This window comes from Syngnathus typhle, linkage group LG1 (genome assembly GCF_033458585.1).
Source record: "Syngnathus typhle isolate RoL2023-S1 ecotype Sweden linkage group LG1, RoL_Styp_1.0, whole genome shotgun sequence".
Lineage (NCBI taxonomy): Eukaryota > Metazoa > Chordata > Actinopteri > Syngnathiformes > Syngnathidae > Syngnathus > Syngnathus typhle.
In genome coordinates, this window is record NC_083738.1 from 8,473,807 (window position 1) to 8,489,919 (window position 16,113).

The 16,113-nt window shown below is 42.7% G+C and overlaps 1 protein-coding gene and 1 long non-coding RNA gene across 4 annotated transcripts; one reads left to right on the top strand and one right to left on the bottom strand.

The window, feature by feature from the left end:
- Positions 1-304: 304 nt before the first annotated feature.
- On the bottom strand, positions 305-16,080 carry ints6l (integrator complex subunit 6 like). Of its 3 annotated transcripts, none has more exons than XM_061294999.1 (18): positions 15,776-16,078; positions 15,569-15,646; positions 12,222-12,371; positions 8,751-8,840; positions 8,437-8,620; positions 8,237-8,353; positions 7,789-7,952; positions 5,953-6,105; positions 5,731-5,863; positions 5,421-5,515; positions 5,229-5,339; positions 3,936-4,151; positions 3,729-3,855; positions 3,519-3,661; positions 3,188-3,419; positions 2,558-2,938; positions 2,293-2,386; positions 305-2,184 (listed from the first exon to the last, which is right to left on the bottom strand). In XM_061294999.1, the coding sequence occupies exons 1-18, from the start codon at positions 15,884-15,886 to the stop codon at positions 2,082-2,084; spliced, it is 2,682 nt and encodes an 893-aa protein (XP_061150983.1). In that variant the 5' UTR covers positions 15,887-16,078; the 3' UTR covers positions 305-2,081. The 3 variants fall into 3 exon arrangements, with proteins under 3 accessions (XP_061150983.1, XP_061150991.1, XP_061151000.1); XM_061295007.1 differs by lacking the exon at positions 15,776-16,078 and adding an exon at positions 15,176-15,294 and having other exon boundaries at positions 15,569-15,636; XM_061295016.1 differs by lacking the exons at positions 305-2,184; positions 2,293-2,386; positions 2,558-2,938; ... (10 more) ...; positions 8,437-8,620; positions 8,751-8,840 and adding an exon at positions 8,858-10,741 and having other exon boundaries at positions 15,776-16,080.
- Positions 10,683-11,787, top strand: LOC133165437 (uncharacterized). The gene is made up of 2 exons (XR_009717599.1): positions 10,683-10,822; positions 10,893-11,787. It is a non-coding gene; the product is annotated as an uncharacterized LOC133165437 (long non-coding RNA).
- Positions 16,081-16,113: the final 33 nt, after the last annotated feature.

Here is a 16,113-nt window from a genome sequence, read left to right on the forward strand (position 1 = left end):
AAAAAACAGAAGGAAGCAGGGCGGAGCATTTTCAGGAAGGAATTCCAAAGAGCAAGTCGACAATGTTTTTTTTTTGGCCAGGAATGTTTGCAGTGATACTAACTCACTTTTAGCTAGTAGCCTAAACCATTTCTGAGAGAGCAGAATCATCCAGTTGCCCCGACAGCAAAATGTAGAGTGCAAAAAGTAGCTCCCCCAGCACCTTACTTGTTTTATATGTATTGGTCTAAAATACAGTTCCTACAATCAGTTTTTTATTTTATTTAGACATCTCCTTGCAAGCACACGTCTTTAAAACAGTTGATACCATTTTAGAGGTGGTTTATTTGTTTTGTACAAAAATCGAATAAAACTTCAAGTTTACAAAATTGACTTTCAAAATAGTTGTCTTCCTCTGAAATAAACAAATTCACAAAAATAATCAGTCTGCCTCATGAACGTAAAACAGTAGTGTACATTGGTCATGAAAACAACGGTTACGTCATCAACGTAACAGATGTAACTGTCAGCCGAGGCCACACAGATGCACAAATTCCTTCAAATGAAGTTGGCACACTGCCAGTCAGTGAAGACACACTATTGGGGTAAGAATGGTGCATTCATGACTTGGCATACGTTTTGGGATTTAAAACGAGAGATGGAATTTTCAGATCCGTGGTTATGGTCAGTTTGCTAAAAATCTGTGTCATCGCCAAAAGAGTGACATTGTAAAATGAGTGTGTGTTCTCAACGGACACGGACAGCTGCGCACAAGTAAGAAAACATTCTGTTGCTGTAAAGGAGGGTGACCTCTCTGCATTGCATCAACATCCATACATCCTCTAACACGGATACAGTATCACTTCAGAACATCTGCGTCCATCCCTTTCAAACACTATTGCATGTTGTTTGTTTGCAGCATGTCAATACAGCTCTCAAATCGGGACAAAAACCATCCCAATATGTAATATTTTCCATATCACTTTCCAATCATTTTTAGAACACATTTTTGAACTTTTGTGGGCATCTCAGGGTGATTGACCCCCCTATGCAAAACCAATTTTGTGAGTAGGTTTTCTGTACAAATACTGCTATTACTGGATTTACATGGATAAAATACTATATTTGCAAATAAGGGGTAAAAAGCCAAAAACTAAATCAGTTGAGATTCTGGTTTTATTTCTTGGCAATCAAATGAAACCGGGGATTGAAAATAAAACCATTCTTAGTATGGAATTGTGGAGAGTCTATTTTAATAACAATTCTACTTGCTACTTTTGGCACTGAATGTTCCCAGATTGCAGTAGTCCCCATAGTAAGTGATTCTTAGAGGACACCTCACAGGTAGGATGGACTATTTAAAACCTTTCTGACCCAAATCACATTAAAAACCTTCAGAGTGAGTTCAAATCAGCCATGCCAGAAAGTGCGCCCAAAATAGGCCCAATGACACTCCCTCCATGCAGGTGCCACAGGATATTAGACGGCAATGACAATAAGTCATGGTGTCCATAGGTTGGATGTCACAATTGATTTATACGGAGATGTCTTTTATATTTTAGAAATCTTCCAATTGTAAAAATTCAGCTTGTTTGCATTGATCTTTATGAAGCTATCCGGACATTATGGGCAGTAAACCTGACCTCAACAGTACCTCTGGTATATGGTATATTGCTTTCCACAATGTAGAATTCTAGATGTACACATACCAGTAAGAGAGATGGAAAAAGAGCAGTCATGGCAGTCGAAACGGAGGTCACGCCTTATTGATTGAAGCTTCAGGAACAGGTTTCAGACCAGCTGAAGAAGGATGTGTGCTGCCATTTCAGGATGTTCTATGGCTTATTGTCTGTGTGTTTGTCTACCGAATGATTATGGATGTCGTCAGTCAGTCTCAAGAGGATTACGCCATATTCATAAAGTCGCTCTGCTTATCCTCAACGAATGTGTCGTGCAGATAAGCTTTCCCTCGGCCGCTAACAGGATGTGACGTAACAGCATGTGGACTGTTCTCATTGAAGTGCCTTTGTCCCTACGTGTGTCTTTTGTTGGCCTCTCATTTTTGTGTTGTCCATGGCGACGCAAAGTTCAATTGATGTTCCTTAACTGCCAGGATCGCTGGGCAGCTGTGATGGTTTCCCATGTTTTTCGTCCAACTTGACAAGGGTAAGCTCTAACTGCTGGATCAGCATTCGCTTCTTGAACCTGGAAGAGATTGTCGAGGAGGAGGGAGACGGATGAAATTCTACTACTGCATACAGGTTTGAATTCACAAGCGTCTTGTTGTAAGACGTGATGCTCAACAGTCCTTACCTGGAGGCCTCTTTGATGGCGTGTTGGATAAAGTAGCGCTGGACATTGACCGGTCCTTTCACCTGCTGCAGTAGTCCTAGTATTGCCTCAAAGTCTGTGGACAGGAATAAAGACAAGAAACAAAGCTGAGTCATTTAGTATATGTCTCAAGCCACAGTGATGATCAGTCAAAACGTGCCAATTGATCACAAAAGCACTTTTGGAAAACACTATTGTTACATTGTGTTGAGGAGAAGGAAACATGCCTCACAGGCTTTTTACTCACTTCTGCCAGGTTTGCGGACCTCCTTGATGACCCGTGTCCGCAGTTCTGCTTGACTGCCATCTAGCGGTGGTATGAATATGGTCTCCAGCACTGCTGGGTCCGTATCTGCGCTCTCGAACTGGCTCTGTGGACTCAGCCGCTCACAGTTGTATCTCTCATCGAGTGACTGCTCCTCTTGAGTGTCTTGAATCACTGCTTTCTCCTTGGTTATGTTAACCTCCTCCCCCCGATCCACTGCTTCTAATGGAGCTTTTCCCTCCAAGTTGAGCGAAGGTTGGCTTCCTGTGACAGGGTCCACCTCACTGGGCCAATTCTCCCCTGACTCAGGCCCAGGAGCAACATCACCGTTACTCTCAGTAACCACCACATTGCCATCCAGCCCTGAAGACAATAATCATACAATGTCTTTAGTTTCTCTTGAAGTCCATGAAGTCTGTATGACAGGTGACTTCCTTATGGTAATCGGCCATCATCTCCCTTTTTAATGTTGTTTGCAGTTGGGTCTCTGGCCACCCTTCAATTGTTAAAGTGCACAACCAAGTCAATCTTTTATCTTGCATTTTACGAAAATGTGCCTGTCGTTCTGAATTCCGCCTGATCTTTTCGACACCATCGACCCTGGAGTCCTACCTTTGTGCTGCGGTATGACTTTCAGGAGATTCGGTTGCCCTGGAACCCCAGCTGGACTCTTTCCAATCAGAATGTGGTTGGTGCCGACCGGTGGAGTCTGGGGCCGCCGTAGCAACGGCGACATACTACGCCTTCTCTTCAGTGTGGCACCCACATTTGAGTCACCGGAATTGGCCCTTTTCTTGTTTTGAGGGCCCAAGACAAACTCATCGGCCTCATCAATCATCATTCCCTGGGAAATACATCAGACAAACACAAGCATCATCTCGATGATGATTAACTACAAACAAAATATAGATATGCTGACTTTAGGCGAGAGACAGATTACTACCTTCTTATCTTGCTTGAAAGGATTCCCGAAGGTGTGTAATCGTTTCGGTTGATCAGGGTCGATTTCTCTCAGAGGAGACGGCATCATCTTCAGGTACTCCTGGTAGTTGCCCATCTGTGCCACCGGGATACTATGCAGGTAATCTAACAAGCACAGTTCCTTAAGATTCTTTTTATATGTGAAATGGTTGAAAAATGGGATCCGACTTACCTTCATCCTGCCCTTTGATTAGTTTCTGTGAAGTCCGCAGTAAGTTTGAGCGCATTCGAGTCAGCTGATCCAGGAGATTCCGTCTTGGAATGTCGTAGGCATTTCGATAAGCTTGAGGCTTCACATCCTGGAAAAAAACGACATGTTTGATTATTCCACACAAGTAAAACAAATATTTAATACAGCCACATGTTATCCTCCACCTACCTTGTTGAGCAGGGCGATCTGGAATCCGGAAAACTCCTTTAAGTTGATGTCCACCATGCGAAGTGGACCCTCGCCAGTGATTCCATGTAGTAGCTGCTTAAAATCTTGGCGGTGGGCCAGAGACAATGAGCTGGAGTGGTTCTTTACCCTCATGCCAGTTTCCAGGGGAGCCTTCTTCCCCACAGATACGATCAAACACTCAGACTCGATCTTTGCCTTGATGAAGGACAAAAAAGCTTCATTTGACAGGTCTGTGTTCAGAAACCAAATGTGCTCCTTTATTGATTATAAATTGCTCATGAGAACATATTCAGGCAAACGGGGATCTCACTGCAGCTACACGGTGTACAATGAATCCTTTAATACGGAGAGCCTCCAGGGCTGATCAATTCCCAAGTCAAAAACCGACGTGTGTGCAATGTGTGATCTTTGAACGAGGGAGCGTCGAAGCTTTTTTTATCCAGTGTAGTTGATTCCCAAAGAAATTCCCCTACGTGGCCACCGATCACTAGAAAAAGTTCAATAGTGGAATTTAGAAGTGTTAAAATTGATCAATTAATCGACAACAAATCGATTATCAATTTTATCGCTTCAAATGTTAATAACAATTTCATTTCACGCCCTCAAAAGTAATTTTCAGATTTCTCCTATCCTTCATGAAAGCACACTGATTCATCTTTTGTGTTTCATCAAAGTAAGACATTTGCAAACATCTGTTTTACTTTGGAAAATCAATCTTGAGTGATATTGCCTAACTGTTGTTTAGTTGTTTTTAAATAATTATATACACCATTAAACAAAAATAGTTGGTTAATCAACAGTAATTAAGGAACATTTTTTTAAATACACTTTACTGCAAAAAAAGTTCAACTGTACCAGATCATTTGATTAATTCATGGAATAATCAACAGAATAATTGATGAAATATTTGATAGAAACTGTAAATATTGAGCAACTATTCCGCACGACGAGCTGAGTTTCGTTGGCCTTTTCTGAAAGGGCGAAGTCTAATAGATAATAGTCAGCTGTTAGGTATTACTGTCATGATGACAACAATGCGTTCATTGTATTTGAAGCCTTCATCAAAGTTGATTGTTTTACTGACGAGAAGAATCTCAATTAAAAAAAAATTGGAGGTAGGCCAGCTCCCTGGAACAGATTATGTTCGACCTTGAATGTGCTGCCCGAGTTAAAGTGTTGGGGAACTGACTTTGAATAAATGAACCCGTCTATCATCAGGCTTGTGCAACTTTCAAACAACTGAGAGATGAGACTGGGGAATCCTATGTTTACCTGCTGGCTGAGCTTCTTCAGATAAGAGATGACACTGTAACTCAGACCACAGTCCATGCTGTCGCCAATTAAATTCGGTGCCCCCATCATCCTCAGGGCTTTTTTCAAAGGCTGTTAAAAAGACATTCAAGTTTGCATGAACAAATGCAATAAAATGTCACAAAAGCTGCAGGGGCAAGCTGATTGACTTACCAAGAGGTAGTATGGAGGCATCGTCTTTAGGTACATCTCCAAGGCTTGTCGCCATTTGAGGTTTGGTTTTAATTTGTGCACTTTGAACAAGTCATCTGAAACAAGAAATGCCCAATTGACCCCTTATTAACAGCCAGACTGTTGCGCTGATAAAATATTGGTAATGTCTCTCCGCTACAACTCTCTATGACCAATTCTGACAGCAAATGATGGCTACATGGTGAAATTTGATCAGTACGCTTTAAAACTAGCACAGACTGACTGACACAGGGGATTGGATATTGTGAAAAAGCTTTACAGTGTGTCTCACCAAGGAGTGGAAGGAGCACTGGGTAGTTATAAGGCATGACAAAGAGGTTGACACAAGTGAGAGTGGTGCTGGCTTTAAGGTAACCAAAAGGCTGTCCCAGGTCGCTTTGCTTCCCGCTGCTGTTCACAAACACCTGCGGGGAGAGGGTGAATGAATATGTTTTGTGTATCAAATCACGAGAGCAACCTTGTTTGGGAGCGTGATCTGAGTGTGAACATCTACCTGCCAGCACATGTGCGGAGACTTCCTTTCCAGAATGTATTGGGTGAGAGGCGAGGGCTCTAGTTCGTATTTGTCAAACGGAAGTTTTTCTATCACCATTGGCTCACAGTCAACACAGGAGAAACGCACCACAGGGTGGGCAGTACGAGGGGGCTGGGAGATAGAAATTCACTTTCAGTAAAATTATTTCTGTTGTCAGGGCATGGGTAATCCCAATAAATATTCACAGATACACATTAGGTACATAAAAATCTGCTGATCCAAAGATAGTATAGTTCTATGTTGACTTACACTGTTGCAGAAGTAGTTGTGTAACAATAGAATTATTATTGTGGTTGTGGTTTGCAGTGGGAGTGGTTAGCATGTCTGCCAAAACGTTTTGTGGATCTGAAGACTGTAAATGACTCAAGTGCGAGAGTGAATAGTTGTTTGTACTTTGTAGATAGGGCCTGAACTCGCCTCGTATAATTTCCATTTGTCACTCGTGGCAACTGCAGTAAAAGACTTTCAAGGGGAGACTGAATCTCAGTAGACGGGGGTCGGGGGTAAATACGTATTTCCCGTAAAAGAAATAAAAGTTACCCTCTATAGTATTTGCAAAAGAGACTTATATAGCGCTTTATCTAGCGCATAGCTCAAAACATTTTAAGGACCCAGATATTTGTTTATTTGAAAACACAGACGCATTTCTGCCGTTTTGTAACTACGTAATTGTTTGTTTTGTTTTTCCAAATGGATTTCCTTAAGTCAAATCTAACATTGTATTGTGCCCAACGATAGAATCTGGGTCAGTTATTGCACACGTTGGTGTTGCTAAATAGTGACAATAGTCCTCGCGGCAAACGCCAGATCCGTGCTAAGTGTCGAGGCCAGAGATATACAACAGCTAGTGTTTGGCTCCTTGTAAACCATTGAATTCTTTTGCAATTTTGATACGGATCGAGTTGTTAAAAACGTCAGACATGCAGCTGTGATATTGTGTCATTATGCAATTGGGGCTTTAACAAAGAAACCATCACAGTACTCTATGTATTGATGTCTATGCCAGCAGCTGCCTGCCTGAATCGAGCTTGTGTCCCCGCTCACTCCGGCAGCATCCAACAAGTGATCAAACTCCCTTTGATTGCTGTCGTAAGTGTGTGACAGGCTAGCATTAAAGTATAACTAAGAAAAAGTCAATGATAGATACACTATTCCAGCCAGACTCCATTGACTGCATACAGTCATAGCGACAGTGTCTGAAGTGACGAAGTTCAGAAAGAATGTAAACATGCAACTGTACGTTGTCGCTGGCCACTTTGTCACCCTCCTCTTCGTTAAATTAGTAGGAACTAGGAAATGGGATATCTTAATAGGAAGCAGATTTCTGCCCCAGCTGCCATTTCCCCCACACGCTGGTCTATAACCGTCAGAGGACTAGTGCTGACAACAAAACGGCACTTCCGGTGACCTTACAACATCTCATCCGAGTCCACAAATTATAAATCAATTTAATAATATTAACAACTTGGCTGGCAACAAGTCCAGGGTGTACCCCACCTCACCTATGAGCCTGAACAAGTGAGTAGATAACTTGCAGTGTACAAATGCATTGGACACCATAACAAAGGAGCAAAATCTTATAAGAATTGTTTGTATGTTAAGTGCAGTGCAATCTACAACCACAATGACATACACAGCTTACAGCGAGATAATAGACAATAGAGTTGTACATTTGTACAGTGAGATAATAGAGTTGTACATTTGATTCGACGCAGCAGTTAGTTCATGACAGATGCAAGCTCAGCAGGCCAATTCTAACAAGGGGGCGGGGGTTGAAGCTAAATTTCTGCTCACCAGTGTAGGAGAGTTCTGGTCCGGCCAGAACGATTCTGGTATGGGCCAATGCCCAACTGGCACCCCTGTTTTGGGGTTGGGGCGCACATAGATGAGTTTGTGGCAACTGTGCCACAACTGTGGACTGAAGGACACAGCGGAGCGGCTTGACTCCACTGAGTTGTCTACAGAATAGAAGAGGCCATTGTTTGGTCAAAATATGGCATGTTAATCAGTGGTTACAGATTTTTACATGGAGTTTTCTTGAAACAACAGATCTTCTTTCATTGCCGTTGACATTGGGAATGGAAAAAAAATCCCAGTTTCTTTATAGCACTTAAGATACATTTTAGTTGTGCATCACTGCTCAAGATTAATTTCCACGGATTTTACGTGTATAAATTCTTCTTTTAAAGTAAAACGTCAAATTTCCAAGACAAGAACCGCTTTAACTCACGAAGTCACTCACCTTCTGGATCTGGCCCACTTTTCTCAAAATTAATGACAACGCCACTTTGGACTTTTTGGACAAGAGACTCTAGACACTGGTTCAGCATTCTTTGCGTTCGCACGCAGTATGATCGCCCTGAGACAAAAACAGAATATGTGCATAGGTTTGTCGAGTGTATCAATAAATACCACAGGAAGTGAGTGAGTGAGCATGTCAACCTCCTGTGACTTCACACATTTGGGTGATGGCAGACTCATCGGTGGGGACGCTGCCTAGCTGCTCATGGTCTGCAGTAGCAGCTCCAGGGAGCCGAAGTACCAGCGCAAACAACCTCTGGTCCCAACGGAAGGGCTCTTTGGTGAGCTCACTGCCAGCCAGTGGTGAGTTAAGAGGCAGTTGCAGCTGCACAGGGGCAAAATGAAGGTTATTACATATGCACATTTCAGATCACTTGCCGTTTTCAGTGACACAGAAAACACCATGGCAACACAGCAGTGTTGCTTGTGTGAGTGTGTGTGTTTTCTTCATTCACCTCCTCTGGGACCCCGGAACTGTGTGTGAGTTTGTTGCCATCAGTGATGGTGATGATTACAGAAGGCTCAAGGAAGAAAGGGTTACGGCCCTAAGAAGGAAACATCCAACAGTCATTTACAAATTTAGACAAAGTAGTCAACTATCCATGCATTTTCAATTTGCTTATTACGTTGAGGGTCACAACAGGGCCAAATGATAACCAGTCAAACACATGATGAGAGAAACAACATTCACGTTCACACCCAGGAGCAATTAATATTTTCAATGAACCTAACTTACATGATGTTTTTTTTGAATGTGTACACTTGACATTAGTGCCAGCAAAAGAAGGTTGAAACATTAAGAGGTCAACGTGAGACGACTGCAGTGTATTTAAAACTTCCTCTAACTAGGGCTGTCACTATCAAATCATTTTAGAATCAATTATCATAACAACTCTTCCATCGAGTAATCATCTAAAAAATATGCCAAACATAATCACTGATGAGACGTGCCGATAACAAGGAAGAGCGCACTGCAGTGTCAAGTTTGCACCAAGAGAGAGCGCTACTAGACTGTAAAAAATGTGTTTAAATTATCGATACAATAGCCTGGAAATTTCAATGTGGCTGGTGTGCAACGGTAATGCTCAAAAGTAAGAAAAAATCACGTTTACCATTTGTTTTGTGATTTTAATCGAATCTTTCTCCCAGCCTTACTCCAAACTACTCGTGACCTTGTCGTCTGTTAGCCCCCTCTATTGGTGAAAGGTTGATACTGCAGTCAATGACACTTCGATAGGTTTTGCCACAGTGATGATTTTTTTTGTCACAGTATTTAACACGGACTACTCAAACAATATTTACAAATAAATGACCATTATACAGATGCTGGTCATAAAATACTGTTGTGGGTTTGCGACAGAATTCCAGCTTGAGTGGCTGAACCGCGCACAAAACAGATGCCACCACGACTGCCCTGTAGAGGGCAGCCTTGTCTTACTGGAACCCAGACAGAGTGCTTAAAGAGATTTACACAGTCCTGAACTGGGGTCACTACTTCACCATTGTAATCCACCCAGCCTTGTCATGAAGAGACGTGAGAGAGAAGTGAAGAATATGAATCCAGATGGGGTGGATTAGAATTAGATATCTCCTATGAATAAAGTCCAACTAGAAGTTTTTACGCTAATCTTTCACTCAAGCAGTCAAAGTTCCCGTGAATGTGTTAGAATTTACTTCTCAATTCAATGTTTAAGCACTATTACGATGTAATTGTAGACTCACCGAGCAGCATAAGCACATCCAAAACATCGAATGTCAATAAAAGAGCTAAAACATTCAACTTTAACAAGATAATAATTAGGATAAAGTATTTTCCCCTGTAGTGGCATCCACCCAGGGAATTACTACACCTCAAATAGACATTTTCTTTAATGCCTTTGGGAAAACTGGGTGTTTCCACTAGTTTGAGTTAATAACATTTAGTATGACATCTGATATTTGCAGGAGTCACGTGGAAGGCATTCCCACAACACACATTGCCTGCACGGCATACATGACATCTGTAAAGCTCAACTCCACGGTGGGCTTTAAAGAAAAGGAATTGCAAAATGTAAAAATAAAAAATGCCTTGCTACAGGCGGAGCGAAGACTTTATTATACATTTCTATGCGCAAGAAGCCCGACATCACAGGTTTGAATGACTATAGCACTGACATCTGTGGTCATGAAATCGTTCGAGAGGTTAGTGCTGAACCACCTGAAGGAGGTCACGGGCCCCCTGCTTGACCCCCTCCAGTTTGCCTACCGGGCAAACAGGTCAGTGGATGATGCAGTCAACATGGGACTGCACTACATCCTGCACCACCTGGACACCCCAGGAACGTACGCCAGGATCCTGTTCGTGGACTTCAGCTCGGCGTTCAACACCATCGCCCCTGACATCCTCCAACAGAAGCTCATCCAGCTTGCGGTGCCTGCCTCCACCTGTCAGTGGATCACCAGCTTCCTGACCAACAGGAGACAGCGTGTGAGGCTGGGGGGGCATCACATCTGACACCCGGACCACCAACACTGGAGCCCCTCAGGGGTGCGTCCTCTCCCCACTGCTCTTCTCTCTCTACACCAATGATTTCTCCTCAGGTGACTCTCCTGTGAAGCTCCTGAAGTATGCAGACAACACCACTCTCATCGGACTGATCCAGGACGGTGATGAGACTGCGTACAGACAGGAGGTGGAGCGGCTGGTCCACTGGTGCAGTCAAAACCATCTGGAGCTGAACCCGCTCAAGACCGTGGAGATGACAGTGGATTTCAGGCGAGACCCTTCACCACTTTTACCCCTCACTAGCCGCAGTAATACTATTCTCTCCACAGACACCTTCAAGTTCCTGGGAACCACAATCTCTCGGGACCTGAAATGGACCGGCCACATAGACTCTGTCCGGAAGATGGCCCAGCAGAGGCTGTACTTCCTGAGACAGCTCAAGAAGTTCAACCTGCCGCGAGAGCTTCTGACGACCTTCTACACTGCCATCATCCAGTCTGTCCTCTGCACCTCCATCACTGTCTGGTTTGGATCGGCCTCCAAACAAGACAAGCACAGACTACAACGGACAATCAGAACTGCAGAAAAGATCATTGGAATCAACCTCCCATCTATCCAAGACTTGTACCTGTCCAGGACCAGGAATCGGGCAAGGAACATCTCTACAGACCCTTCTCACCCAGGTTGCAGTCTGTTTGAACTACTCCCCTCCGGACGGCGTTATAGAGCTCGGTACGCCAAAACCAGCAGACGCAGAGACAGCTTCTTCCCCCAGGCTGTTGCTCTGATGAACTCACACCACCCATAGAGTCTCAGAGACATTACTGTGCAATAACATCCTGCTCTTAACACCTTTTTGAATTTGTCTACACTGTTTTTGCCATTATTCACATGTCCTGAATGTTGTTAGTCACCTAAATGTTGAACAGAGGGTGTGTTTTTACCAAAGTCAAATTCCTTGTTTGGCACGCTCAAACATGGCAAATAAAAAACTCTTGAATCTTGAATCTTTATTTATTCCTCTCTTCTTTGTTACTCATGTGCAATGTTCTCATTTGTACTATTTCTGTGTGAGCTACTGGAACCAGAATACATTCATCTTACAAAATAACAAAAACATACTATAATGTTTTTAAAAAATACCTCTCAGTCTGCCGTGGTGCGGTTTTACGCCACTGCAACCAAAATACTTCTTTAATTATGAACCTAATTGACAAAGTCCATCAAAAACTGATCATTACGGGAAGAGATCTTGTGTTGTGTCTTGTGAGGTTAGGTAGATGTATTTTTTGTTTTGGCCAGTGAGTGTATAAGCATACTGCAGCATTTGTTTCATAAAGCCTTCTCCATCGGTGAGTGATTTGACTATGCACATCTTCTACTTTTTTCTGGAAACAACAAATAACACCACAGAGGAGGACGACAACATCCCATACTGTACCTGTCCATAATTGTCGATGCCTGAGACGAGGCGGTTGAGGTTAAGCAGGTCAAAGGCTGTGCGGAGAGCGTGGCCTAATGTCGTCAGCCCAGACGCTTGCAGGTTCTTCAGCTCACACATGAAGGTGGCATGGTTCTCCTTCCAACCTGCCTGAAATACAAACATTATGAAGTTGAACACAGTAGAATGGAGTAGCTTCAAACATGTGTGATTTAAACCCTCCCAAATTTCTGAAAAACTGTGCATTCTGTGCGTTCTCCACAGACTGTGAAAAATGGCAAATACTGTGCATTCTCCACAGACTGTGTCTAAGCACTTTTCAGTTATCAAGACGTGGAAAAAAACATTAGGTTAGACAAACTCTTCAAATATGCAGTAACACATGTAGACAGATCCACAGAGAAGAATCTAGTTTCCTACAGAAGGCTCCAGAAATACACCTCCCACTGCTGCCTGTTCTCTGTCAGAAGACACAGAGTCCCACAGGAGAGGATGAGAGTGTGGAGCTGCTTTTGGACTTTTTCACCAGTGAGGTCAAGTACTTCAGTGCTGCAGCTTCATGCTTAATCTAAGGATGACCTGCAAGATTACTACCATGGCATGTTGAAAAGGGAGGGTCAGAAGAGAGCGAGCAATGTGTTTGCTTAAAGTGTAGGTAGGTAGGTAGGTAGGTAGGTAGGTAGGTAGGTAGGTAGGTAGGTAGGTAGGTAGGTAGGTAGGTAGGTAGGTAGGTAGGTAGGTAGGTAGGTAGGTAGGTAGGTAGGTAGGTAGGTAGGTAGGTAGGTAGGTAGGTAGGTAGGTAGGTAGGTAGGTAGGTGAGAAGAGAGTAAGAGTGGAAAAGCAGAATGTAGGTGGAATCTCATTGTGGCCGCATGTATGATATCAGGTCATTTGAGCCACAATTCTGAGCTACTGAGCCAGGCTATACAGTAGAGCAAATACACCCTCATGTAGGCTGGTAGACGTATAAGGCCTTGCTTGCACTCAATAATTCAGACTATGGAATCTTTTTATCTTCTTCCCACCCACCAGCCTCTCTCTCCGTCTCGATCAACAATTTATTGCCTGTGCAATGGCACAATTGAGTAGTCCCATGCAGTAAAATCATGTCCTTCCATCACAATCCTCCGTTGCACTCATCAGGCAGACACAACATACGGCAAGGTGACAAAAAACAAAGAGAGGCAGGATCAAGCGAGAGACAATGTAGCTACCTTGGGTTAAGTATGAAATGGACATGACTGTGAAAAGGTAAGGTAGGGGTCAGGTGACAAGTTTCACTATCAGTCATGATGAATGATTGTTTTCTGATCATAAGACACATTTTCGACAAAGTAATCAGGGATATCCTATACAACAACAGCAATTTATTTCACTTGCACCACTTTAAAACCAATCTGATACAGGGTGGCAAAAAAGATGCCAGACGGGCCTATGTCATATACTCATCAAAACATCTTTGTTTGAATTTCTCCTTTTTCAAAGGAACTACAACAAAGATGATTACCATGAAACAGTTATCTGTAGATAGCCACGCAGCAGCAAACCACTACTAAAAAAAATACTGTTGCATCAACAGGGTTAATCTGACTTGACTGTTATGTCAAAACAACAGAGTGGTCAAATTTAAGACCTGAGAAAATATGTAAATATAACCTTGAAATAAACAAATTAGTTGTTCAAAGGGGATTTATTAGCAAAACAGAAGCGATAATGCTAACAAAACTAAATACTAAGACTTTTTAAAATCAACACATTCTCTTATCACACCACCGTGCCACTTTGACGGTAGGACAGAATTCTTTGAGATTGAAACAGAAGACTGATTGAAAATCAAGATCAAAACTTTGGGCCGCAATATGAATAGGGAATGATTGTCCAGTGTGGATTTAATAATCATGGAGTAACAGCTCCATGTCATTAATCTAAGAATATTGCAGAGATCACATGGATCCGAATGCACACCAACATTATGTTCTTAGTAGTATTTATTTCTTTTGAATTTTATTAGAGAAAAACGAGGGCAGGGGGCAAAATCAATGAAAAATAACACCTAGCATTTCTCAACCAATCAAATACAATCTATAAATTTCACATTGTTTGTGACATGTCAATTATTTGCAATCATTTGATAAAGAGAATGCAACTTTGTGTCTTGCACAGTGGCACTGATGCTGCAACTATGGAACTACATGTCACAAAAACCAACACCGTTGAGTGTCTACAGCATGTAAGCTGTGGCAAGCAGAAGAGCCACCCAACAATAAACGGCTGGTATTTTTAAAACTTTCAAACTCAACTTGGATATCAACACAGTCAATAGACTTCAAAGGATGGGGTGCAAATGGCATGCAGTTCTAACATATTATATAATCAAACTTTGGGATGAATTAAACAAACATAAAATGTTGCATTTGTGTATGTCCTGATTTGAATATGCATTGAACTAACTGGATTACATTGCAATTTTAACTTGTTTTGTCCTTTGCTCGTAAACCTCTTTGGGTTGGTGCTACACACGGATAGGATGTTCGTAAATTCATCCGCATAAAAACCCACAGTCAGCTGCCAGGTTATAAAACATGTCAAATAGATGACATGATGAAGGGCTCTGAATAAATGTGTATCACAGGTTGCATCAATTTTTGTCCATAGTGTGGGTGTGTATTTTTGAGATGGGGGAGTTTTCTTAGATTATTATTATTATCATTATTATTGTTGGTTGTTGTTGTTGTCTACACGACAAGTGTAAATGGCAGAATCCTTTTAGGGAGATGGCCAGACATTCATTTGGATGCAATATGTAAACAATGATGAGTCTCTAGGATAATCCATCACACAGGGGCAGTGAGAGAGAGGAGAGTGAGGGAGGAGTGGGTATGATTGTGTGCTGAAACAGTGCTCACAGTATCGGTATGAAAAATAATCATCATATATTGTTCCATTGCACTCACATCCAGTGAAGGAGGTTTATCAACTTTCAGCCCATGTTTGGCCAATGGTTATTCGCCAAGAGGGCAGGGGGCGGGGTTAATGATGACTGACGGGTTTGTTGGCAAATGAGGATCGTGAACTGTGAAGGGAAAGTGACGTCTCAGTCGATAATAAATTTCTACGCCTCCATCTCAACGCCCGAGAGTTTCTCTACACAAAAGCAAAATGTCCGCTGGATGTAAGGAGGCAGCGCCGCTCTGCTTCTGCGGATAGCGCGAACAAATAAATTGCCGCTCTTTTGCTACCGGAAGGCCACCGAACGCTGGCAACACACAAGACGGACAATAAAAGCTCACGAACAGAAAAAACAAGTTGGACTGGCAAATGTAACAATTGTATCAGTTGCTAATTACCTTCACTCCGTATGGTGGATCATCGAATGTAACTAGCATGTACCTGTCGCCTCTACTAGCCGGGTCTCGGGCACGCAGCTGTCAAAAAAAGGAAAACCAAAACAACATATATTAATTTCGACCGATTTCGCTCAAGGAAGCCGACGCTCGCCAAAGAAACGTCCACAATTGCTGGGAAAATAAAGTCGGGGTAGAAGCGTTCGTTACCTTCATAAAGACCTCAACCGCGCCTTTAGCAATGTCCAGATACGTCGTACCCAAATAAGTGCGCTGATTCATAGAGGCGGACGTGTCTAACAGGAAAACTAAAATAGGCATTTTAAATGGAAAGTCGCGGTTGTATGTTCTTTTCTTTTTTTAATTAACAGTTATCCACATATGACCTATAGTACGGCCAAGCAGGTCACACATGTGCGTATATATTTTGTTATAATAAGCCCCCCCCCGCCCTCCAGAAGAGGGCCGCTGCCTCTGCCCTCCCTCTGTCCGCCTTTCCAGTGTTCTGGCTCGGCTCGCGCTGTTCAACTTCTGTTCCCAAACGAAAG

Coding starts and splice junctions, on each gene's coding strand:
- ints6l (XM_061294999.1), bottom strand. CDS start 15,886: ATGCCTATTTTAGTTTTCCTGTTAGACACGTCCGCCTCTATGAATCAG. Junction 15,647..15,775: donor CGGTTGAGGTCTTTATGAAG/GTAACGAACGCT, acceptor TTTTTTTGACAG/CTGCGTGCCCGAGACCCGGC. Junction 3,420..3,518: donor CTTTCAAGCAAGATAAGAAG/GTAGTAATCTGT, acceptor TGTATTTCCCAG/GGAATGATGATTGATGAGGC.